Raw genomic sequence first — 24,640 nt, 5'->3', positions numbered from 1 at the left:
CTGTAGGTGGCTCAGGGCAGGTCACACAGGTACCCCAGAGTAGAGTGATAAAGGAAAAGTTAAACTCCAGTCACCACTCACCCCAGCCCAAGAAAGGTCTCCCAAATAATCGTGGGGCTTACTTGAGTCAAGCACAGGAGGCCTGGGGGCCGTCTGTGAGCCCAGGGGTCTTGCCTGACCCGGGAAGGGCAGGGCCCCCTTGGGTGGAAGGAGCCCAAGTACCAAGGATGGGGCTGGATGGCGCAGGTTACTCACGGCACTGTCGATGCCCAGGGTGAGCAGCATGATGAAGAAGACCACGGCCCAGGCCGAGGACAGCGGGAGTGTGGCGATGGCCTCTGGGTAGATGATGAAGATCAGCCCCGGCCCTGAAACCAGAACCCACTGTGCTTTCCACGGAGCTCATGCAGTGCTCTCCCACCTACTCCATCCCGAGAGGCCAACACGGCCCACCACAGGCCTGTAAGGACTAGGGCTAGTGCAGCCCTGCTGAAAGCCTCCCTCCTGTGCATCCAGCAGATCCTGGCCTGGGACTCAGGAAAACGGAAACCCAGAACCAATCCGAGGGCTTCAGTTCACGCCCACTACCCAGCAGCGGGGCTCCTTCAGATCACCTGCATCCTCGAGGGCTATGGGGGCGCTGGGAGAAGGAGGGGTCAGAAACAAGGAGAGGGCAGGAGGGGTTTCCAAGGTGGTCCTGCCCTTCGTCCCAAGTGACACCTGCTAATGTCCTTCTAGTTGGTTTTTCCTGCACATATCATGTGATATACACACACAGGCACATGCACACACATGTATGAACACACATTTGTGCACTCATACTCATATGTGCACAAACACACACACACACACACACAAATAGACCCAGGCACACGAGCACAAATACACACAAATCATACACATCCACATTATTTAGTAGCCTAATTTCTAAATTTAGCAATACATTAGGGATACGTTCCTGACCTCTGCCTCCCAGGCACACAAGGAGGTTAAGGCCCTCCCACGAGGTTGGATATGGCTATCCTTGGCCAATGCATGGTGAACCCACTATGCGAGTGAAGCTTAGTAGAGGAGCATGTGGCTCCTTCACCACCCTCCCCACCATAGGGTCCGGGAGGTCACATCGACACAGGCTGCTATCAGCTGGGGCCCTGAGGGCTCAGAGGAGCAGCACATCCTGATGCCCACAGGGTCGGAGACCACAGGGGCCCAGATGGAGGCTTCGAAGATGAGAGATAAACCTGCAATCCTGTTATCCCTGCAAGCCAGGGAGGGGCATGCCAGGCTGAGGGTGGCATGGCCAAGGCAGGAGGTATCCCCACACAGCTCTCTTGGGAAACAACATGTGCTTCCTGCTACCAGCAGGCAGACTCAGGTGGAGATGGAGGGGTTGGGAGCATGGTAGCCACGCACCCGAAAGTCAATGCAATTTGGTGTCCAATGACCCCAAAGTGAAAAACAGTCCCACAGGCAACTGACCATGGACCACTTTAGAAGCCTCACGTCCTCTACTGGCCGGCTGGTCTCCTGAGTCCAGTCGGCCTGCAACAGACTCCCCTGTCCTCGCAGACACGTGTCTGGCCCTAGCCTACGGGAATGGGCCTGTGTCCAGCCTTTTAAACGATCAAAGGCCAGAGCCAGGGCAGTTCCTAAAGGTCTTTCAGGGGCCTTACTGTCAGCCAAGCAGCAGGATCAGGCCCGGCCCTCGCAACTCCCTGATACCCTGGTGGCCGGGGGCAGCCTCTGCGTGGGGTTGGGGAGGCAGGTTTGCCTGAGACCTTCTGAGGCTTAGATGGTATAAGTTAGGAGCCTGGGAAGAGATTCATCAGCTCCGGGAACATAATGTCAACATCCTCGCCTTCATTTCCGTACCTGCGTTAACATTTCACCCTGTTTTCTTGAGAATTAAGGCTGAAAATGACATTTACTTTGCTTGTCATGAAACGCATAGAAGATATTCCACTATTTTCAGGGGTTAATAGAGGTCTTGCAAACTATGCTAGTTATCATAATAAAGGGCAAAGAGTGGAGAAAATGCAAAAATGCAGCAATGAGTAAATTTCACTGCTCTGCATTTATTTGCATGATGTTTCCTTCTCCCGCTTTGACTGAATTTTTTCTTCTAGAGGAAAGAATGTGGGCTTAGGAGGCCCACCTCTGAGCTGTGGCTCCGGCCCCAACCCCAGCTTTCTGTTGCAAGGGTGGAGGGGTCCTTTCAGGTCTCCAAGCCTGTTCCTACCTGCAGTACCAGGGTCCTAGTGACTCAGAGGGGGCAAGGCTGCCTGGCCCTGTGCTTGTCACTCCCCACCCTTGCTGAGCCCCAACCCCCAGGTAGAGGTCAGTCAGCGACAACACCCACGGGACAGGGGCTTTTCTGAGCACGATCATTCCTCACCAACCTTGACCCCAGGAGAAGACAGTCCAGAGGAGCAAGGATGGGGATGCAGGATGGGAGCCTACCCAACCCGGGGGCCCATGTCTGGAAGGAAAGGGCCTTGTCCACATCCGTGTGGCACAGAGGCCTGGAGGCAGGCGGGGGCTCTGCTGGCTGCCAGACCGAGAAGCCTTGGGACTCCTCGGAGCTCTTGGCTGGCCCAAGTTAGAGCTGCCAACGCCACGGCTTCTCATTCCAAGCACCAGAGCCGGGCAGTGACCCCAAGTGCCTGGGCCTCCCCTCACCCCAACATCTGTGCCCGTCCTGCTGGCTCCTTCCTGCCTGGCACACTTCCTTCTTCAGCCAAGGTCTCCCCTTACCCTGGCATCTGTGCTGATCCTGCCGGCTCTTCCCGCCTGGCACACTTCCTTCTGTGGCCGAGGCCTCCCCTCAGCCCTGGCATTTGTGTCCGGCCTCCCAGCTCCTGGCACACTTCCTGCTGCAGCTGAGGCCTCCCCAGGTCACCTGCACCTGCCCGAGCCCTGGACCCCTCCTCACCCCCTCAGAGACAACTCCAGGCATGCAGGGACACTCGGCGTCACACGTTGGCCTGGTGAGCAGGCAGGGACACCTGCACTGGAGGCCTCAGGGGTCTCCCAGCTGCTCCGTGGCCGAGCCGACGTCCCTGGCGTCCCAGGCCGGCTCCAGGTGATGCTGGAACAGCTCGTTCCGCCCCTTCCCCAAACTGCACGTTCCCTCACCACGTGGCAAGCAGACATCTAGAGGGCCCTGAGTGACAATCTCCGCTGGAGACCCTCACAGCGTGCCTCACATGGCGTCTGCAGGGAGCAGCAGAGGGACCGCGGCACAGCTGTGCTGCACAGGTGCATGTGGGCTTGAGGTTCCGCATACAGGGGTGGAGGGCCCGGGGGGGACAGGGCAGGGAAGGTGCAGGGGCGGCGGGGGCGGGCAGGTCTGTGCTGGGACGTGTGCCGCTCCGGCCGCCACCCTTTAAGAGTAAGGCAGCAGCTCTCTCTGACATTGCTCAGAGCATGTGCGTCTCCTTCCTCTCTTGCAAGGAAAAAGGCTTTGCTGAGAGCTCGGCGCCACTGCTACACGGAGCCGGCCCGGATGCAGCAGGAGGGGCTCACCGTCCTTGGCCACGTCCGCGATGGGCACGCTGTGCTTCTGTGCCATGTACCCCAGGAAGGAGAAGACCACGAAGCCGGAGGAGAAGCTCGTCAGGGAGTTGATGGAGGTGGTGACAATCGCATCCCTGCAAGAACAAGACAAGCTGTCTCAGGAACCAGCTGAGCTGCAGAGGCTGCAATTTTCCAGTCATTATTCTTAATTAACTGTGTCTGGGGAAGGGGCGGAAGGTCTCTGGAGGGGCCAGTTTCCCCAGCGAGCTGGCCCCTTAGCAGCCAGGCAGAGCTGTCCTTCGGCCACCTTGGCCCGCTGGTTGAGCTGCTCAAGGTTCAGCCATCAGGGCTCAGGGTGGGCGACTGCCCCTGTGCCCAGCGAGTCCTGCGGTGGGCGTCCCACCCACCTTGCCGGGCAGAGCTTCCAGAACCTTGAGGAACACACACCTCCTGGGAACCTCGCTAAGATGCAGATGCTGACTGGGCAGGTCTCGTGGGGTCACAGGGGCTGCGTTGCCCGTAAACTCCCAGGGTGCTGGGGTTGCTGGCCTGGGAGCCCCACTCTGAGGGCTGGAGGCAAGCAAGGGGGGACCAGGGAGGGTCCTGGGGTCGGTCAGGGCATCAGCGTCCTCCTCTTGGGTTCCTGTGTGGTCTGTTGCCGGGCTGAAGGACCACATGCTTCATCTGCAGAGTGCCTGGACCCAGGTGGACGCAGGCGGGCTCTGAGCAGGGCTGCCGAGCTTGGGACCTGCCTTCTAGCACCTCCTCTCTATGGAGCCTGCCTGTGGTCTGCCCGGCCATTCTGCCACACACACTGTTTCTGTGTTTTTACTGTGCTTATCCTCATGATGTGAAAGAAAGTAAACACAAGCCCATAAAGTTCAAAGAAAGCAGGTCCCACATAAAATTCTGCTTCTGTTTTTAGGAGGATTTTGGGTCCAGCATGAGGCTTTGGGTGACTGCCGGTAACATGGGTGCACACGGGATGGGGTTGTGAAGCCAAACCGTGAGGGAGGATGGGGACCTCACTGGGGCTGGTGTGGGGAGGAGGGTATGTCCCTGTGGAGGGAGGGGCTGGCCTTGCCAATGGTGAGGGGGGCATCTGTGGGGAATCATCTGCCAGCAGGTCAGGCCTAGGCGGGCCCCTCCCACCAGGTTCAGCACCTTCACTAGAGTGGAAGTCAGAATCGTGTTGGGAGCTGTCTCACTGTCACGTCTGTCTGAAAGGCCACACAGCTCACGGGCTTGTGGGTTCAGTTTACCCACCCTGTCCTCACCCAGGGATGCACAATTTTTAACAGTCAATGACCGCTCCCCAGTACCGGCAAGGCCCCTGCCCAGCCCTGCTAGGGGCTCACCTGTAGCAGTCGTTGGTGAACTTGTTGTAGCTGGAGAAGGCGATCAGCACCCCGAACCCCACGCCCAGGGAGAAGCACACCTGAGTGGCGGCATCGATCCAAACCTGCAGAGCCAGAGACCGGTGAGGGGCTGCCCCAGGAAAGCGCAGGCCTGTGGGCAAAGGACCCGAGCACCCTCCCATCCCGGCCCAATGCTGAGGCCTCTAAACTCAACAGCAGCCTCGAGAAGCAAATGGCAGCAGCACGACCGTGGAAAACGAACTCTCTGGCCAGCGGCCTGAAAGAGCCAGAGAAGCAGGAGGCTGTCTGTCCATTGACCTGCGATTCCCCATGGAGTATCTGTCAGGGCAGCGATTCCGCGGAACCAGAGGTGCCCCATGGACTCACTCACACACTGCAGGATGGTGGCGCCCTGATAACCCTCAGAAGGTCATGGACTCATCCACATGCTGCATGATGACAGCCCCTGATAACCCTCAAAGACATGGACTCATCCACATGCAACATGATGATGGTGTCCAAATTAGACGCACACCAGCGATGCCTGCTTTGTATCATTTCTGAAGCGTAAGCAGCACAGAGGCACCTGGGCATGGCCAGGAGCCCACCTGCGGCTTAGACACTGGTGCTGTGCCTGCCCGGCTCGGTCGATGGCACCCATGACTCTGGACATGAAAGGAAAGGTGGGTGGGTCCATGATTAGACCAATATGGTGTTTTAAAAAGTCAGCCACAAACCTGCTAAGGCGAGGGCACTGCACAGATTATTCAGTGGCTCTGATGCCCATCTTTCCCCTGCCCAGGCCTTGGGTAGGGGAGAAGGATCAGTCAAACCCCTTGGAGGCATTCAGGGGACTGGTCAGTCAGGGCTGTCCCTGCGAGTCCATGAAGCTCATGGTACAGGCCTGTGGGCCAGGATGCTGAGGCGGAGACATGAGATGCTCCTGCTGGGAAGGCCAGGTGGGTCTCAGGGGATCCCAGGTCCCAGGTCAAGCTTGCCTGAGCTTGACTGAGCAGGTAAGCTGGGTGCTGCAGAGGAGGTGGGGCCCTCTGTTCTTTCGGCAGCATGTCAGGGCCTCAAGGCCACCCCAGTTCCTGGGACAGTGTGTTTGAGGGCAGATGGCCCAGCCCCGCAGTCAGGGCTGTAGAGGTGGCCAGTGTCTCAGCATGAGAGGAGGAGCCAGGCCTAGAGTGGCTGGGTGGGCAGTGGGTGGAGAGGCTCATACCCTGCTGTCCCAGGTGGGTCCCATGCTGGTCATCAGTCACCTGCCTGGCCAGGTGTCACAGGGGAGCGCGCACCTCCTCCTCAACCAGAGCTGTGTGTGCAGCTCAGGCCTCTGCTCAATGCCAACCCCAGAGCCAGTGCCCACGGCTGCCTCCCTGGGCCTCACCTCATGCGCTTCCACTCCAGGGCCTGGAATTGCCCTTTCCTTCCTGATCTTCCTCACTATGATTTAATTTAGATGACTCATATTGTACCATGGGCACTTGGAATTTGGCTTCCTGAGGAAAGAATCCTGGCTTCTGCAACTCTGACACATCTCAGCCCTGGCAGGCCATGACTACGGAACCGTGGAATTCCGGAGCCCCCATGGACTGGGAAGCCGGGAGAGGGCTGTACTCACAGACGCCTCGCAAAGCCGATAGAAATCAACGCTCAGGTACGCTCTGATGCCGTCTATGGCTCCGGGGAGGGTGACCCCACGCAGCAGCAGGGCAGTGAGAACCACGTAAGGCATGGTGGCTGTGATCCATACCACCTGCAGGAGAGGACAGTGTCACCAGCTGCGCAGGCGGGGTCCTCGGTGGAAGCAGACACTGGCAGGAGAGCACAGGGCTGCCCTGACGGCTTGTCCTCTGACTGGGAGGCCCAATTCCCAAACATTTCCTGGGACGCCAGCTCAGCAAATGCTTACTGGAGTGAGAAGGTCAGACGCTTTCTGTCCTGCACGTCCTCCCTGGGGATGGAACGGGAAGAACAGCTCGGCAGGGAAAGCACATTCCTTTTCTGCATTTGCTCTGCCAGAGCAGCTGGGAGTGGCTGATGGGGATTTCTGATGTGTGGAATGTGAGTGGATTCGCACGGGGGAAGGACACCGTGGCACGATGAAGGGCAGCTCTGGGCTGCGTCGCTGCGGGAGGCTCCCACAGCTGGTGCCATACCACACGCACTATTCCAAGGGAGAGGCATGCCTTGATCAAAACTGGTTTGGGCCCACATAACACAGTTTTGTTATTTATTTATTTTTTTTTGAGATGGAGTTTCGCTCTTTCCCAGGCTGGAGTGCGATAGCATGATCTTGGCTCACTGCAACCTCTGCGTCCCGCATTCAAGCAATTCTCCTGCCTCAGTCTCCTGTGCAGCTGGGATTACAGGCACCCGCCACCACACTCGGCTAAACTTGTATTTTTAGTAGAGACACGGTTTCATCATGTTGACCGAGCTAGTGTTGAATTCCTGACCTCAGGTGATCTGCCCACCTTGGCCTCCCAAAATGTTTTTATCAACAAAAAATCATGCCTCTCAAAGTATCTTTATCAACAAAAAGTCACGTCGTGTGTGCCTTTCTGCCAGAAATACTGCTGCGGGTGCTTCCCTCCTGAGGCCCTTCCACAAACACAGACACATATGGACCCCAAACCCAACTGTGCCATGTGTCCACCGGCCCAGCCAGGACCACGTGTCCACCTCTCCCCACCCAGCCATGGCCATGTGTCCACCCAAGCCAACCCGCATGGTCACGGGTGTGACCCCAACCATGCCACATGTATACTCCCAACCTGATGACGTGGACACGTGGCCACATGTACACGCCCAACCTGATCACGGCCACGGCCATTTGGGTTTCCCCAAACTCAGCCTCGGCCACATGCCCACACCAACCTGGCCATGACAACATCTGTCGCACAAAACCCTACCAGGGCCACATGTGTACCCCCTGCCCAGCCATGGCCACATGTCCACTTGGTGGCCCCATGTCTATGGGCCTGGTTAGTGACCCTGAGCCTCACCTTCCCCGAGGTCTTCACGCCCTTCCAGAGGCTGAAGTAGAGCAGCACGATGACCAGCACCAGGCAGGCTGTGAGCTGCCACCGTGGAGGCCCCAGGTCGTCGATGCCATGGCTCTGGTGGAGGTGCAGCACACCACGCCTGCAGAGGGGAGTCAGCGGGGGGCTCTGGGGGGGCCTGTCACCCCACCTGTAACTGGACTGCTGAGCTTACCCAGCGACCTGCCCTCCCCAGCTCTGGAGAGCAAAAAGCATCCAGTCTGATAGACAAGAGATGCCCTCCAGGGAGGTCTGGCCCCAGGCCCTGGCAGAGGTGTCAGGCCTGCCCTGGAGATCATCAGAGCACACGGAGGCCCAGGAAGCCCCGCCCACCCTTTGCCCTTGACGCCCCTGCTCATTGGAGCTGAGGAGGGAAAGACCACCTTGGGTCTTTGAAGGAGCCACAGAAGCCGAAAGGAAGCTTCTGAGCAATGCTGGGCACCCGCTGCTGCCCAGAGATGGCCCTGGATCCCTCCGCAGGGATGAGGCTGAGCAGACTCTAGCAATAATGCCAGGCATGCAGATGCCAGCCAGCACTGTTTTCTGAGGGTGACGGCTCACACCTGCTCATACAGCCCCTGCTGCTTTGAGGATTCCACGATGAATAGACTCAGTGGGTGACTCAGCTCCAGCAGGAATCACTCATGTGAAGGATCCATACCTCACAAAGGGCAGAACAGAGGGTGAGGGATGGAGCTCACCGTCGGCCATGCTCCTTGCCCCAGGCACAGATCCTGGGCCCGCTTTCTGTGGGAACTCATTCCACCCTGTGACACTCTCTGCAGGAGAACACGCAGCAGGCCACGTGCAGTCGGCTGCATCACCATTGCAAACCGTGACTTGGGGCCAAGGCGACTGTAACAGCCGTGCTGCTGCCACCTTGGAGTTGGGATCCGCATGATGAGAGGAGCTCCCATGGCAAAGCCCAGCCAAGGGCAGCCTTGGAGAGCTTTCCACCAGCTGCAAGCCATTCCAGGGCCATGTTCCAGGAATTCGGCCCTTCAAACTCCAGAATCATAGCCAGACATCCTGGCAGCAGCAATAGGGAAGGCCCCACAAGCACTGAAAGGGCTGGGATCAGTTCTTCCATCTAACCCAGAGGGCGCCCAGGCACAGGCCCCAGGTTGGCCCCAGATGGCTGCACCACTGAAACCATCAGCGCTATCCTCTGCTCTTCTCCAAGGGCAAGCTGCTCAGTGTCGAGGCTGTCTGTCACCCACACAGTGCAGGGAAAGTTGCTGGAGCTGGTGGAGGTCGCACTTGACGTTCCCTGGGCAGTGGGGACTCCCGAGGCCTTCTTCTCACTCCCCCCACCACACACGGAGCTCTGCCCCTGCTGGCTAACTCCCCGTCACTCTGCTCCGTAGCCTGGCCTTACCACTGAGTGCCTGTGAGACCCTACAGCAACTTCGTGCAGCCCGGACCACGCCCACTAACTGCCGTGGTGTCTCTGACCCCAGCATGCCACCCACCCATGCCTCGGCAGTCTCAGTGCCTCGCACATACCAGCATGAATTACACACCAGACCAGACAGCACACCCTGTCCCCGTTCCCCGTGGGCCTGGAGAAAAGGCAACTCAGCCAATGACCATAATGGCTCAGGCCCTCCTCGACCTGAGTGGGAAGGCCTAGGGAAAGCTCACTGCCGCATCCGGGGCCTTCTCATGAGGCATGTCCACAGTACACACAGCAGGCTCAGCGCCAAACATGAAGTCACCTTCGGAAGCAGCACCTCCACATGCTGGGTCGACCCCCTTCTCGAGATTAGAAGGTCATTGTGCTGGCCAGGCACGGTGGCTCAAACCTGTAATCCCAGCACTTTGGGAGGCAGAGGTGGGCAGATCACAAGGTCAAGAGATCAAGACCATCCTGGCCAACATGGTGAAACCTCGTCTCTACTAAAAATACAAAAATTAGCTAAGTGTGTTGGCATGTGCCTGTAGTCCCAGCTACTCAGGAGGCTGAGGCAGGAGAATTGCTTGAACCTGGGAGGCAGAGGTTGCAGTGAGCCGAGATCCCACTACTGCACTCCAGCCTGGTGCCTGGCAACAGAGCGAGACTCTGTCTCAAAAAAAAAAAAAAAAAAAAAAAAGAAAAAGGAAAGAAGAAAGTCATTGTGCTTTGAGGTTATTTGAAGTCCCACAAACAATTTAGAGAACATGACACTCCTGAGTGCTGTCAGCCCAAGAAGAGGGGTCCCCACAGCTGACCACAGCCTGGTGCCCAGCCACACCAGGAGCAAGGGAAAGTGCGTGGCTCCCAGCATGTCCATGCTTCCGAGGGCTGGGTGGGCAGGACAATTGAAGGACGACTGGAAAGGGGCATGGGGCTCATGTGCAGGTGTTTCTGAAGCCATAAATAGTTGGGAGGACCAAAAAGCAGTGGCCCAGGACTTTCACCAGGTGTGGAAAAGGCACGACCTTTCCCACTTTCTGCTGAGCTCTTTTTCCTGGTGAATTCATGGCCACGAATCTTCAATCAGGTGACAGTGTAGCTGCTGGTGGTGATCCACGTATGCTCAGACCTCCCACGCATCATTGTGATGACCTCACAGCAGCCCTCTCACCCCGTTTTACCAAGAGGGAGCCAAGCCAGTGAGGGGGCAAAACAAGCTTCCAAAGGATAAAATTGTGCCAAAACACATCAACTTCCTATTAGAATAAACCTAACACTCTTTAAACAAAGACAACAAGAGCTAAATACCCATTAGTATAAAACTCACCATGTCTAGCACCTAATAAAAAATTACTAGACATGGCAAGAAGCAAGAAAGGTGATCCACAACCAGAGGAAATCAGTCCACAGCTACTTCATATCACATACAAAAATTGACCCAAAATGGATAAAAGAGCCAAATATAAGGGCTAAAATCATAAAATTCTTATAGAAGAACATAGGGTAAATCTTCATGGTCTTGGACTTGGGAATGGTTTCTTAGATATGACACAAAAGAAACAAAAGCTGAATCGGACTTCATTGAAATTTAAAACTTCTGTGCACTGAAGATGCTATACAGAACAGAAAAGAAAACTACAGAATGTAAATAAAAATTTGCAAATCATCTATCAATCTAATAAGAGACAAATATCCAAAATATGTAAAGATCTCCTAAAACTCAACAACAAAAAACCAGACAACCCAATCCCAAAATGGGCAAAGGACATGGATGGACATCGCTCCAAAGATGTTATACGAATGGCCAAAAAACACATGAAGAGATGTCCAAGGGTCACTAATCCTTAGGGAAATATAAATCAATACCGCAATGACAGACCACTTCACACCCATTGAGATGCCTATTGTCAAAATAAACTAGCAGAAAGTAAGTCTTGTCAAGGATGTAGGGAAATCGGAGCCCTTGTGCATTGCTGGTGGGAATATAAAACAATGCTTCCACTGTGGGAAACAGTGTGGTGGTTCCTCAAAAAATTAAGCACAGAATTATCACATGGCTCCAGCAATTCAACTTCTGAGTATCCAGCAGGTACTCAATATTGAAGTTCATAGCAGCATGTTTTTACGGTAGCCAAAAGGTGGATGCAATCCAAATGTGCATCAAAAGACAAATAGATCTGGCCAGGTGTGGTGGCTCATATTTGTAATTGCAGTGCTCTGGGAGGCTGAGTTGGGAGGATTACTTGAGCCCAAGAATTTAAGACAGGCCTGGGCAACATGGCAAGACCCCACTTTACAAAACATTTTTTAAATTAGTTGGATGTGATGTCACACAACTGTAGTCCCAGCCACTTGGGAGTCTGAGGCAAGAGGATTGCTTGAGCCCAGGAGGTCAAGGTTGCAGTGAGCTGTGATCGTACCACTACACACTCCAACCTGGACAACAGAGTGAGATAAATGGATAAACAAAACACAATATATCCATACAATGGAATTGGAATATTATTTGGCCTTTAAAAAGATGGAAATTCTGACACTAGGTTCTGAAATTCTTCAACAAACCTAGAAGACATATGCTAAGTGAAATAAGCCAGTCACAAAAAAATAAGTGATTCTACTCAGAGGAGGGACCTAGAGTAGTTAAATTCACAGAGACAGAAAGTAGAATGGTAGCTGCCGGGGCTGTGGTGAGGGAGAATGGGGACTTCATGTTTAATGGGGAGAAAATTTCAGCTTTGGAGGAGGAAGAAGTTCTGATGGATGATGGTGATGGTTGCACAACATGTGAACGTACCTAATGCCACTGAATGTCCACTTAAAAATGGTTAAGATGGGCCAGGCATGGTGGCTCACCCCTGCAATCCCAGAACTTTGGGAGGATGAGGTGGGGAGATCAGAAATTCAGGAGATGAAGACCATCCTGGCTAACATGGTGAAACCACATCTCTACTAAAAATACAAAAAATTAGCCAGGCATAGTGGTGCGCACCTTTAGTCCCAACTACTCAGGAGGCTGAGGCAGAAGAATCACTTGAATCTGGGAGGTGGAGATTGCAGTGAGCTGAGATGGCACCACTGCACTCCAGCTTGGGCAACAGAGTGAGCCTCTGTCTCAGAAAAAAAAATGGTGAAGATGGTAAGAAATGTTATGTATAGTTTATCACAATAACCCCCCAAGAAGGCAGAATACTTTTGTGTAAAGCCCAAGCTGAACCATTGCCAGCAAGTCTATGCTATAAGAAATGATAAAGGAAGTTCTTTAGATGGAAGGAAGATGGTCTCAAATGGAAACTTGGATTTACATACATGATTAGACAGCACAGGAGCTGATGGCTATGCAGGTAAATGTTTAAAATGTAAATGCTTAAAGCAGAAATAACAGCAATGTATCATGGAGTTGATAACATATTGTAGAAAAATTAAATCTATGACAACAATTACACACATTACTTGAGAGAAACAGAAGTCTGCTGTTACCGGCCCTTCCGTTCTATGAAATAGTATCATGTCGCTTGAAGGTATACTGTGATAAGTTAAAGGTCAATGTTGTAAACCCTATAAAATCCATGAAAAATGAAAACAAAAGCTATAGTTTATTAGCTAATAGTGTTGATAAAATGAAAGCCTAAAAAATTAGCTCAAAACAGGAAATAAATGGAGGAGACAAGAAACAAAGAAGAAATGGGGCACAATGAAAAACAAAGCCAGCCACGCTGACAGTTATTGAATGGAAACTCTGATTAAAACACAGAGATTGCCTTATTGAATAAAAAACACAACCAACTCTAAGGTATTGGCAAGAAATTCACTTTATATATAATGACACATATGATTGAAAAATAAAAAGCTGGAAAAGATATATCACACAAACAGTAATCATAAGAAAGTTGTGGTGGCCATATTACTGTCAAAGCAGACTTCAGAATGAGAAATCTAACCAAGAAGGACAGTTCAAATGGTAAAGGGGTAACTTCAAAAACTAATAATAATAAACATGTATGCACTTCATAGCAGCTTCAGAATACATGAATGAAGCAAAAACTGGTAGAAGTGAAAAGAAATAGACAAATCTACAATTATAGTTGAGATTTCAATACCCCTTTCTCAGTAACTGATAGAGCAAGTAGACAGAAAATCAGTAAGGATGTAGAAAACCTGAACAACACAATGACCTAACATGACCTCTTCGACATTGGTGCAATGCTCACCCAAAGACAGCAGCATACATATTCCTTTTAGGTGCACGTGGAACCTTCACCGATGTAGACCATCTAGCAGGTCATAAACAAGTCTCAGTATACTTTGAAATATTAAAGATGCATAAGCATATCATCTTGCCAAAAGAGAATTAAATTAGAAATCAGTAACAAAAATATCTAGCAAACCTCTAAATATTTAAAATTAAACAACAAATTTCTAAGAATGTCCCATTAGTCAACTAGAAATCAAAAGAAAGATTAGGGAATACTTTGAACTGAAGGAAATGAAAACACAGCATACCAAACTTTGTGGGATGCAGCTAATGCAGTCCCTTCAAGGCAAATTTATAGCTTTAATTCATAACTTCATCATTTATATTAAGCAGTGCTGATGTGTATTTACAGAAGTTGGGAAACTGTGAACTGGTCAGTGTGATGTGATCCTGTGTTGGTGTTTGAACACCCACATGCACTTTCCTGGCTCAGACTTCACATTTCTCGAGTGGGTTTACAATGCCCTTTCACACTCTGAAGGTGACAGCAATGTACCTGTGGTTTCTCCTCTGAGACTAGTATCTTCTCATGCATATGCATTAGGAAGGCAGCTGGAGAAATGTCAGCCAGTGCAAGGAAGGAAACAGGTCCTGAGGGAGAAACCTGGGACTTTACAGAAAGGGCAACCCAGGGATAAACACTTTAAGGGTTTCACTGTTCTCAGATGAGTCACTGCAAATAAAGGTGATGCTTCTTGCTTGAGTCACTTGACAATAATCTCCAGGTTCTTGCTGGGAAGGCTTCCTTTCGTTTCTCTGGTGGAACCATTTCTGTCACCTCCCTCTGGTGGGTGGGCTGCTGCCAAGAAGGAAGCAGCAGCACAGGAAGGCTGGCTGGGACCTGGGGGCTGGGGGTGCCAGCATAGCATCTCCCGCCGGATATGTCTCATTTGCCAACCCTGAGGGACACTGGGTGCAGGAGCCAGCGCCGCACACGGCATTTGTGGCATACGGAGGAAGTGCCATCAACGGGGCAGCTTGGCAGTCTTTTCTGACTTAGAGCCCAGAAGACATGGCCAGCGGCTCACCCAGGTTTGATAGTTACTTCCTGAGGACCCGGAATAAAAACGCAGGATGAAACCCTTCCAGATCTGCTCCTGCTAACATCTTAGCCATCAAATGTCTGATGTGGCAACTTCGTACATTGTGTAGGAAACTCAGTCCCATTTGTGGTTACTGACAAAGCCAGATGTGCCCACTATCTAGGACAGAGAGCCGCACTGTCGTGCGTCATAGCCACTCTGGCCTTCGTGGCCTTTCACGGTGGGGCGTGCACTCCCTGATTACGTGGGCCAGTGGGAAACCCACATCCTTTGTCCAATGATCTGCTTTATAAAGTGGGTTCGAAATCCAGAAACCACCTGCCGCCCCGCAGACCTGAGCATGTTACGACTGTCCTCCCTGCCCTCCAAGAGTCACTGGGGCCTGTTTCGGGGAAAACTCAGTTCTCTTCAGAGGGGGTGGGAGGGGCGCCAAGCACCTCAGTGCCCTGGGTCATTAATCATTTGTGAATTCATCTTAAACCATCTCCAGCTTCCCACGTCTGCCCTAGAGCTGTGGCCAGCTAGAGTGTAGCACGTGCCAGTGTAGACAGGGCTTCCGAGGGAAGGGCTGGGCACCCTCCCGTTCCCTTCCTTCCTTCCAGACTGAGAACTTCCAAACAGACTTCACTAGTCTGACTGTTTGGAATAATAGCATGTGTTCTTTCCTTCCAGCGTTCTTAACAAATCACTGGGCTCACCATGACACTGAATTTTCCTCTCCAATTTTCTCTCCTGAACATCACCTAGATGAGTCAATGCTTCCAACACTGCCCAAACAAAAGGCAGCTGGTGCCCAAACAGTGGCGCTCGGCAGCTTTAGCAGGGCGTCGGACACTGGGGACTCGCAGGTCTCTCTCCGGGGCCCCCGTGGCCTCTGCCCTGGCTCCGTGCGCCCCCCCCCCCACTCTCTCTCCTGCCGGCCCCTCTCTTTGATCACACGCCAGCCCTGAGAGCTGGCCACACAGCAGGAGCCCATGCAGCCCGGCCTGGTTCCTGCTCGTGGGTGTCTAATCAGGGAAAAGTAGGTGTGAACAGGCCACCCACATGCCATGGGAGTTTTCTCCCTCCAGACTGTTAAAATCTATTTGGACAAATGCTGTGACTGGACATTCTTTGGGCAACTTTATCATTCCCTGCTTGCCTGTCACCCACGAGAGTCCCGTCCAGACTCTCCCTCGACCCTGCTTGCGGCTACACTTCCCACGGTGAGGGTCACCCAGGTGTCTTTCAGGCAAACCAACTGGGACTCATCCCCGCGCATCTGCTCTCCCCACCTGCCCCGCCCTCCGAAACCAGCCCTCCTCCCATGAGCACCTTCCCAGCGCTGCAGCCCGGACGCTCCTCCTGCAGGGCATTTGGCGGGCCCCTCTCTCCCACTGTGGAACCATCTCCTGGGGGCTTGTCACTCTCATCCAACCCCAAACCACGAGAAAGGCGCACACGACACTCACCCTCACAACCCACAATCTTCCTTAGGCTCTAAGAAAAACGCCAGGTGGTCCCCCGAAACCTGCCTCCACCCCTGCTCCTCACGTCTGAAGCCAGCCCGGCGATACACTTCCATGCCCGAGGAGGAATTCTAGAACCAGCCACCTGGGTTCTGAATATCTGAATGCAGAGCAGTTTGAGAGACTGGACGCCCGGCCACTGAGAACTGGCCCGGTTCCGGCAGCTTCAGCCCTACTGTCTCCAAGCCACACCCTCCGGGACAGCTCCATCTCAACTGTCTCTGACAAGACCCCCAGGAGAGGGTGACCGTCCCTTCCCGCGGGAAAAGGCCTCAGTGATGTCTTCTGATAGGTTTTCAGATGTCACCATAGAAAGCACCGCTGGGAGGCTGTGCTCCCCGAAGTTTCCCTGGCAGACCAAGACCCAAGCTCTCGAGCATGATCCTGCCCCCAGCAGAGGTGAGGTGGGGGCTCCTCTGGTCACCTCCGCCTGGCTGCTCTTAGGACCTGACTTATACAAACGCAACGTGAGACGCTTCCCTTGCTTCCAGCTCACTATGTTCTGACTCAAAACAAGTTCTGCAAAGGCGCCTACTTGCTGTTAAAACCGGAATTATTCTTACTGGTCAAAGCTCCTTTCCCCACCCTGAAGGGGACCCATTTTTGCATATAAACGTGGATAAGATGCGTCTAACTAGGCAAGGGAGCCCCCGGACAGAAGCGCCCTGGCTGACGAGAACAGCGGATGCGGCGGGAATCATGCAAACGTCCCCTCCTCCTCTCCCAGACGGCAGCTGAGTTGAAGCGTCCACCTGTCAGAACGGCGACCTGGCTTGAGGCCCCAAGTGTGGCTGGTGGGTGTGGGATGTGGATGGCACCTGCCAGGTCAGATTCCAGAAGGTGTCCAGAGGCAACAGGGGACCCATGGGGGCACTCACAGCCCTTCCAGGCTGGGCCAGGCCACGTGGTGACGAGGGAGGGCCAACAGGAGCTGGCACGGGGCACGAAAGGGCTTCATCGAAGACATCAGGGTCCAGGAGAGCGGTTGCTATGGAGGGATGGTGAGGGGCGGGTCTGGCCAGGGTGGACTGTGAGGTTTGGGCCTGGCCAGGGTGGATGGTGAGGGGCAGGCCAGGCCAAGGTGAACTGTGTGGGTCGGGCCTGGCTGGGGTGGATGGTATGAGAAAGGCCTGGCCAGGGTGGGCTGTGCATGTTGGGCCTGGCTGGGGCACAGGGAAGAGGAGACGGAGACCTGGGGACTGCTGGGCATGAGCTGCGCCGGAGCGGGAGGCGGAAGGAGACAGAAATAAAGCTGTGCACGTAAACGATGAAAGTCTCACAAAAAGCGGACAGCTGGGACTCCCTGGAGACAGGGGCTGCCTACTGAAGCCAGAGACTTCTGCTCAGTGATGCCCAGAAAGCCATCTTTTCTGGGGAGGGCAGGGGCCCGAGGGAGGCAGCTCAGCCCTAGGCTCTGCGTAGAGGACGGGCAGGGAAGAGGGGAGCCGGGACACCAGGCTGACTCCGTCCAGAGATGCCGCTACAGCTCCCAGAGACCAGAGCTTGCCCGCCTTCCACACGGAGGCTGCTGTATTCCCCACCAGCCGCTTCCGCCCCAAGCGGCAGCTGGGAGCAGGAGCGTAGGCAGGGGAGCCCTCAGTGCCCTGTCCCTGCGGAGGGCTCGCTCTATGGGAGCTTTGCTGAGCTCCTGGAGACCACCAACGTGATTCAGCAATGTGCCCCTCCAGAGCACTAAAGGAGGGAGTGCAGGAAGAGGCCCCTCCATGCATCCCGGGGGGCAGCAAAGCCAGGTGGCCAAGCAAGGGGCTGCCATGGGGGACCCGGCTGCGTGGTCTCTCCTGTTCCCGAGGACCTGACTCCCACTTACTCGAAGTACTCGGCTGCAGGCGTGGTCCCAAAGGTGTCGTTGAGGCCCGAGCTGTCGCCACTGGAGTCGCCAGGGTGGGCGTCTGAGCAGTTGGGGCTGTTCCAGGAGTTGTTGCAGTGGGTCCACGGGAGCTCCGTGGTGAAGGATGAGAAGAGATAGTGCAGCGCCCAGGCGATGATGACGTTGTAAAAGAAGCCGACGTACAGCGAGATGAGGATGACCGTGAAGCCCACGCCTGGCGGGAAGGGGGTGACGGTGAAGCCCACACATGGAGGGGAGGGGGTGACGGTGGAGCCCACACATGGAGGGGAGGGGGTGACGGTGGAGCCCACACATGGCGGGGAGGGGGTGACGGTGGAGCCCACACATGGCGGGGAGGGGGTGACGGTGGAGCTCACACATGGAGGGGAGGGGGTGATGATGGAGCCCACGCCTGGTGGGAAGGGGGTGACGGTGGAGCCCACACATGGAGGAAATGGGTGATGGGTGAGCCCACACCTGGCGGGAAGGGGGTAATATTGACTCCAGGCCTGGAGGGAAGGGGGTGACTGTGGAACCCACGCAGGTGGTGAACAGAGCCACCATGGAAGTCCCTTCTACTGCCCCTCGCAGGAGACGTCACCCTGAGCCTGCAGCTCCTGGACAGCCCTGGTGCTAGGCAGCATCTTCAAACACGCAGGGGAAGGCCAGTGAAAGGCCTGAGGCCAGACCTCATGCTGTGACCACAGAAAAGAAGCTGCCCACCCCCTAAAACCATGCACTTCTGCACAGGGACTTTCAGGGTATCTCTGAGGGGCATCCAGGGCTATGGTGGGTGTCCAGGGCCACCCTCACACACCCAGAGACCCCCAGGGTCACTGTCACTCGCACCATACATAGTTATCCATCACCCCAGCCACTCAGGATCCACAGGGTCATCTAGGAGCACTGAGGCCATCTGGGGGCTACTCTGGGTGACCCAGGGCAACCAGGTCCATGTGTAACCATCAGAACCATCCATGGCCACCCAGAAGCACCCAGGGCTACTAGGGAACCCATGCAAATAGGGCCATCAAAGGTCACCTAGGGTTACCCAAGTACACCCAGTGTCTCATGGAACCATCAAGACTGCCGTGGTCACTAAGGGACAACTGGCGTCCTTGACAGCCATCCATACCCACCCAGGCTCATTCAGGACTCTGGAGGGCACCCAGGACCACATATGATCACTCATGCTAATCCAGGGCCACTTGGAGCCACAGAGGGTATCCACGGCCATCCACAGCCATCTATGTCCATCCACAGCCAGCTCCATTCATCCACATCATTCATGGCCATCCATGGCCATCCACAACCACCCACATCCACCCCTGGCCATCCCCAACAATCTGCCACCATTCACAACCATCCACAGCCATCCGTGGCCATGCATGCCATCCACAACCATCCATGGCTATCAACAGCCATCTGCATTTATCCACAACTGTCCGCAGCCAGCCATAGCCACCCACAGCCAGCCATGGCCACCCAGGGCCATCCACAGCCACCCAGGGCCATCCACAGCCACCCATAACCACCCACAGCCACCCATGGACACCCAGGGCCATCCATAGCCACCCATAACCACCCACAGCCACCCATGGACACCCAGGGCCATCCATAGCCACCCATAACCACCCACAGCCACCCATGGACACCCAGGGCCATCCATAGCCATCTATGGCCATCTGTGGCCATCTATAGCTACACATGCCTCTCCTCAAAGACTACCCAGAAGAATCAACTGGGACCATTTACAGCTACGTGGAGGCATCCAAGGTCCCACCACCCATACACGACGACCATCCAGGGTTTCCTAGAATCACTCAGGGCCACAGAAGATCACCAAGGTCCACCCAGGGCAGGTAAGATCATCCAGGGCTTCCTTGGACCACCCAGAGCCTTGCATGACTATGAAGGACTGTGCGGAGCCATGTTTGACCTTCCACGGTCTCCCAGGATCATGCAAGACCATCCACAGCCATCCGTGGCCATCCAATGCCACACAGAGTCTTTTCGAGTGCCCTTTCCAGGACCACAGACCTAGAATTTGGGACCCATCATTTAGGGGCCCCTGGTAAACTGGAACAGAACTCATTGGTCAGCAGTCTTGGGAGCGGCGTCAGCCTGACTGGTGGGCAGATGGCCTCCTCCTCGTTCCTGGCTGGATGGGCACCATCACGTTCTTGCCACTGCGGTTGACTTCACTAAGCTCCAGGAAGAATTCTTTTCATTCTCACATTCCTTCTGAATTTGCTGACATGATTAGTTTGGGCTCCAACTTTGAGTGACTTTATGGAAACCCAGGAGGCGCCATGCCATCTTGCCTGCTCGTGGCCAGGGTAGGAGCGTGCCTTCAAGGTGACTTTCAGGGAGTGGCCTAGTTGCTTTTATGATCTCAGTTCCTAAGAGAAGCTGTTCTTATGCTCAGGGCACCTCAGTAAAGTTCTCTTCCTACCCTGAAAGCAAAAGAAAGGCTCCAAACTTTGTCTTAAATAGATCCAGGACCAGAGCGCATACCATCTCTCTTGGAAAACGTGCTCAGTAGTGGCGATGGAAAAAGCCAAGCTGTTGCCTTTAGAAGCCCCTCTCCCACACGGAACTGGTCCATATTAAATGATTCTGTATCACAGTGTATATTACGAGTCCCTTAGGAGAGAAGCTGGGTTGTGCTTCATAGGCACTCACCCAGATGGCCACACTGGGAGCCACGTTGTAAGAAGCCACATTGTTTCCAGAGAGCACTGTTGGGGATTTTCCGTGGTGGCAACTGACAGTGGACGCCCAATTTGAAAAACACTTTCAAAGTTAAAACTTTGTGTACAAGTCCTTAGCTTGAAACCCTGGGAAGCCTTTGATCAAACACCAGGGTGGATCCCAATTCAGAGTCCGAAGGAAGGGCTGGCTGTGCCTCGCGCCCTTCCGGAGCCACCACTGTTGGTTTCCTACCCTGTACCCCAGATTGGCAGGGTCACCATGGGCTCACGACATCACCACGGCCACGGCACATGACATCACCATTGGCCACACTGGCTGGCTGACATGGCTCATGACATCACCACTGTCCACACTGGCTGACATGGCTCCCAGAGCAAATGGGCCCACTCTGGTCCATGGGAGAGTGTGCCCCCACACCGAGTCCCCCTTACCAGGAGGACCCCTCCTGGATGCTTCCCCAGGCAACTGGGTGAGGAAACGGCTCCCTTGGAAGGTGGTGGCCAGTGTCAGCACTAGCTGGGCATTTGGTGGCTCCAAGCCCTGCTGTTTGAGAAGGCAGAACCCCTGCCCCGGGCACTGACACGTAGCCCCTCACCAACCAGCCAACTTCACCACAAGCTCCTCAAGCCCACTGAAGGCCCGGACACACAAAACCCGCTCCCCTGTTTGCTAAACAACCTTCTGGTGGTCTCTGCTCATGACATCACTGTGGGCTCTAGATGAAGCTTCACCTGACACATTTCTTAAACACCATTTAGTGACACAGGAGGCTTTCTCCCCAGGCAGGTGGCAGGCGTGTTTCCAGGGAAAACGGTCATGAGAACGTGACGCTTCCCTTCCCTTCTGTCTGACGCCCGGCAAGCTCAGCGCTAAGCGTGAATTTCAAGCATAGCTCTTAAGGTCAATTTCCTTAAATTTATTTTATGCTTAGTACCTTTTATATTATCCTTGCGTGCATTTTGTTTTCTGTTTGAGAAATCACACTAAATTATGATTGACTATTAAATATCTCATATTCGGTACAATCGAATGGTGGGGTTTCCAGGGCATCTGTAATATGCGGTTGCCTTTGGCAATGAAATGGAAATCTGACAAACAGAAGCCGGCTGAGGGTCCTGCCTGCGATTGGTACTTAGCCCACTGAAGTACGGCCGCCTTGCACCAGCCCTGAACACCAACATACCCCCTGGCGCCCACAAGAGCTGGCTTCAGGAGAGGGTGTTGTCAACACATGCACGGATCCCACAGGAGGAAGCCTCTGGTGGAGCAGCCCCTCCACACCTCGCCGGAAGCATCCAGGTGGCCCTCAGAAGAAAGACAGGAGAGGACACCTCCCTGTCAGTCTGGGTCTCTAATATCTGCTTGCTGTGTGTGCACGAACCAGAGAGACAGAGAGGAGGAGAGACAGAACCGGAGAGACACAGAGGGAGGAAAGGGGGGAGAGACAGAGACACAGAGGGAGGAAAGGGGGGAGAGACAGAGACACAGAGGAGAGACAGAGAGACAGAGGGAGGAAAGGGGGGAGAGACAGAGAGAGGAAAGGGGGGAGAGACAGAGACAAAGAGGGAGGAAAGGGGGGAGAGACAGAGAGACAGAGGGAGGAAAGGGGGGAGAGACAGAGAGACAGAGGGAGGAAAGGGGGGAGAGACAGAGAGACAGAGGGAGGAAAGGGGGGAGAGACAGAGAGACAGAGGGAGGAAAGGGGGGAGAGACAGAGAGACAGAGGGAGGAAAGGCGGGAGAGACAGAGAGACAGAGGGAGGAAAGGGGGGAGAGACAGAGACGCAGAGGGAGGAAAGGGGGGAGAGACAGAGACACAGAGGGAGGAAAGGGGGGAGAGACAGAGAGACAGAGGGAGGAAAGGGGGGAGAGACAGAGAGAGGAAAGGGGGGAGAGACAGAGACAAAGAGGGAGGAAAGGGGGGAGAGACAGAGAGACAGAGGGAGGAAAGGGGGGAGAGACAGAGAGACAGAGGGAGGAAAGGGGGGAGAGACAGAGATGCAGAGGGAGGAAAGGGGGGAGAGACAGAGAGACAGAGAGAGGAAAGGGGGGAGAGACAGAGACACAGAGGGAGGAAAGGGGGGAGAGACAGAGAGACAGAGGGAGCGGGAAAGAGAAAGTGAGGGGCAGGGAGGAGAGGGAGAGTTTTAAAGACCACCTCTCGGGACCCTGGGGTGCACTGGGGCTGATGGCCCCGAGGCCCCGCTGGCTGCAGTGCCCACCCCTCAAGCGGCTCGGGGAGACTCCGGGAAACACAGGCGAGTCCTGGCGTCTGAGCAGCTGGGCCTCGCCGTGAACTCCACCCGCTGGCTTTTGAGTTGGATCTTGGTTCCCAGTTAGGAGCAGAAAGCAGCTCCCAGGTCTGCGGAAGGGAAGGGCTGGGGAGAAGGAGGCTCCAGGCAGAGCTGGGCTTCATTTCCCCTGTGGACTTGCCACCTGCTCAGGGGCGCTTGGCCTTTTAGCTTCATAATGATTATTTTGGGCACTTCAGCTGATGTCTTAATTTACCACGTGGCGCTTCTATTTAATGGCACATGAAAATGCATGTATTTTTATGAACTAACTTTATAAGGGACAAAGGAGAGAAGGCACACGTATCAGGGTGCTGGGGAAGCATGGCGCACACCGTTTGGCGAGCAGTCTCAATCTCCCCTAAACCGGCACCCCGCGGTTGACAGGCAGGCAGAACAAACCGGACGCCGGCCTGGGACCTGCAGCATTGCTGAGATTAAACCATTCAAGGTGTGGCTTCTCTAAAGAAGTCCAGCTTTCATGCATCGACTCACCCATCCCTTCACGGCTCCAACAGTTCCCTTTCTGTGGTTTGTGATTTTCCTTCCTCACCAGGTATGAGGTGGGCGTGAACTGGCTCTGCCCGAGATCTGCCCTCGGGGCCACGAGCCTTTCTTCCTGCGGCCACGCTTCCCAGACATCCTCGCGGACTGGCCTTCAGAATGAAGCCCACATGGCATGCGGGATGGTGGGCACATGTGCTGTGCCACAGAGGCGGTGACTGCCCAGCTTCCCCAGGCGGCGCGTTGTGGGGAGGGCAACGAGATGCTGCAGCCGCCAGCTACGTTTCTCCACAATGAGGTGCCACTGCTCACACCTACGGAAGTCAGAGGCTCCCTATTAGCCCAAGTCCCGTTGGTTACCACCACAGGGTGCTCTGAAACTCTTAGAAATAGCTTCTTGACGTCTTGTCAACTGCATCGTGAAGACCCACGCTGGGAGCTTTGTGGGTGAACCTCCTTTCCGTGTACGGACAGAAGGAAATCAGCTCTTATCCGCTGACCCTCAGGCCCCTTTTCTTCCTGCGCTTCTCACCCGAATCCTGCATGTGAAGAGGTGGCTTAACTCGCCCCAGCACCAGGTTCACTGGCAGGAGTGGGGTGCAGGGCTGTGGGTGTACACACTCACGACAGACTCCAGGGTAGCTCTGGAACATCCGGCAAAGCAGTTCGACGTCGCCCCAGCCCGTGCCAGAGCCTGAGGTCGGCGTTCCGCGCTGTTTCCCTCCCCCTACTGGGCTGGCCTCCTCCCTGATTCAGCGTCCCAAGGCTCTAGGCACTCGGGTGCCCTCCTCCATGGACATGGTGCAGGCTCAGCGTCGCTCACGACTGCAGATTCAGGCAGCATCTCCTCCCTGAAATGTGTCTGCGCTGCCGGCCAGGGCCGGGGGGACACAGGCAACACATGTGCCTCTTGAACCGTTAGCCTGGTTCACTGTGATGCCCAATTTGACCTGCGCACCTGCCTGTCTGGAAGGAGGCTCCTGGGTCTTCCGTTGGCTGCTGCACTCCTCCACCGTTCCCGGCAATTCTGTTGCGGTGTGACCTCTCCCTGCTGATCCTGCCGAGGGGCCGTCTGGCCAGGTGTGTGCCCCCAGCATCTGTCTTTCACTCTGAAGATGTGTGCAGGGTGGGTGTGGGGAGAGAGTCCTCTTTTTATGGCTCC

The 24,640-nt window shown here is 54.8% G+C and overlaps 1 protein-coding gene across 1 annotated transcript in view; it reads right to left on the bottom strand.

The window, feature by feature from the left end:
* Window positions 1-24,640, bottom strand: part of SLC6A3 (solute carrier family 6 member 3) — a 46,437-nt gene that overhangs the window by 18,033 nt on the left and 3,764 nt on the right. The window contains exons 3-8 of the mRNA XM_039469079.2: window positions 17,949-18,183; window positions 7,886-8,024; window positions 6,499-6,633; window positions 4,875-4,978; window positions 3,526-3,650; window positions 256-368 (exon numbers count right to left, since the gene is read on the bottom strand). Of these exons, the coding sequence (XP_039325013.1) occupies window positions 256-368; window positions 3,526-3,650; window positions 4,875-4,978; window positions 6,499-6,633; window positions 7,886-8,024; window positions 17,949-18,183 (851 nt within the window). The remainder of the gene's footprint in view (window positions 1-255; window positions 369-3,525; window positions 3,651-4,874; window positions 4,979-6,498; window positions 6,634-7,885; window positions 8,025-17,948; window positions 18,184-24,640) is intronic.

This window comes from Saimiri boliviensis, chromosome 1 (assembly GCF_048565385.1).
Source record: "Saimiri boliviensis isolate mSaiBol1 chromosome 1, mSaiBol1.pri, whole genome shotgun sequence".
In the NCBI taxonomy this organism is placed as follows: domain Eukaryota; kingdom Metazoa; phylum Chordata; class Mammalia; order Primates; family Cebidae; genus Saimiri; species Saimiri boliviensis.
This window is presented reverse-complemented; position numbering and strand designations above follow the sequence as displayed.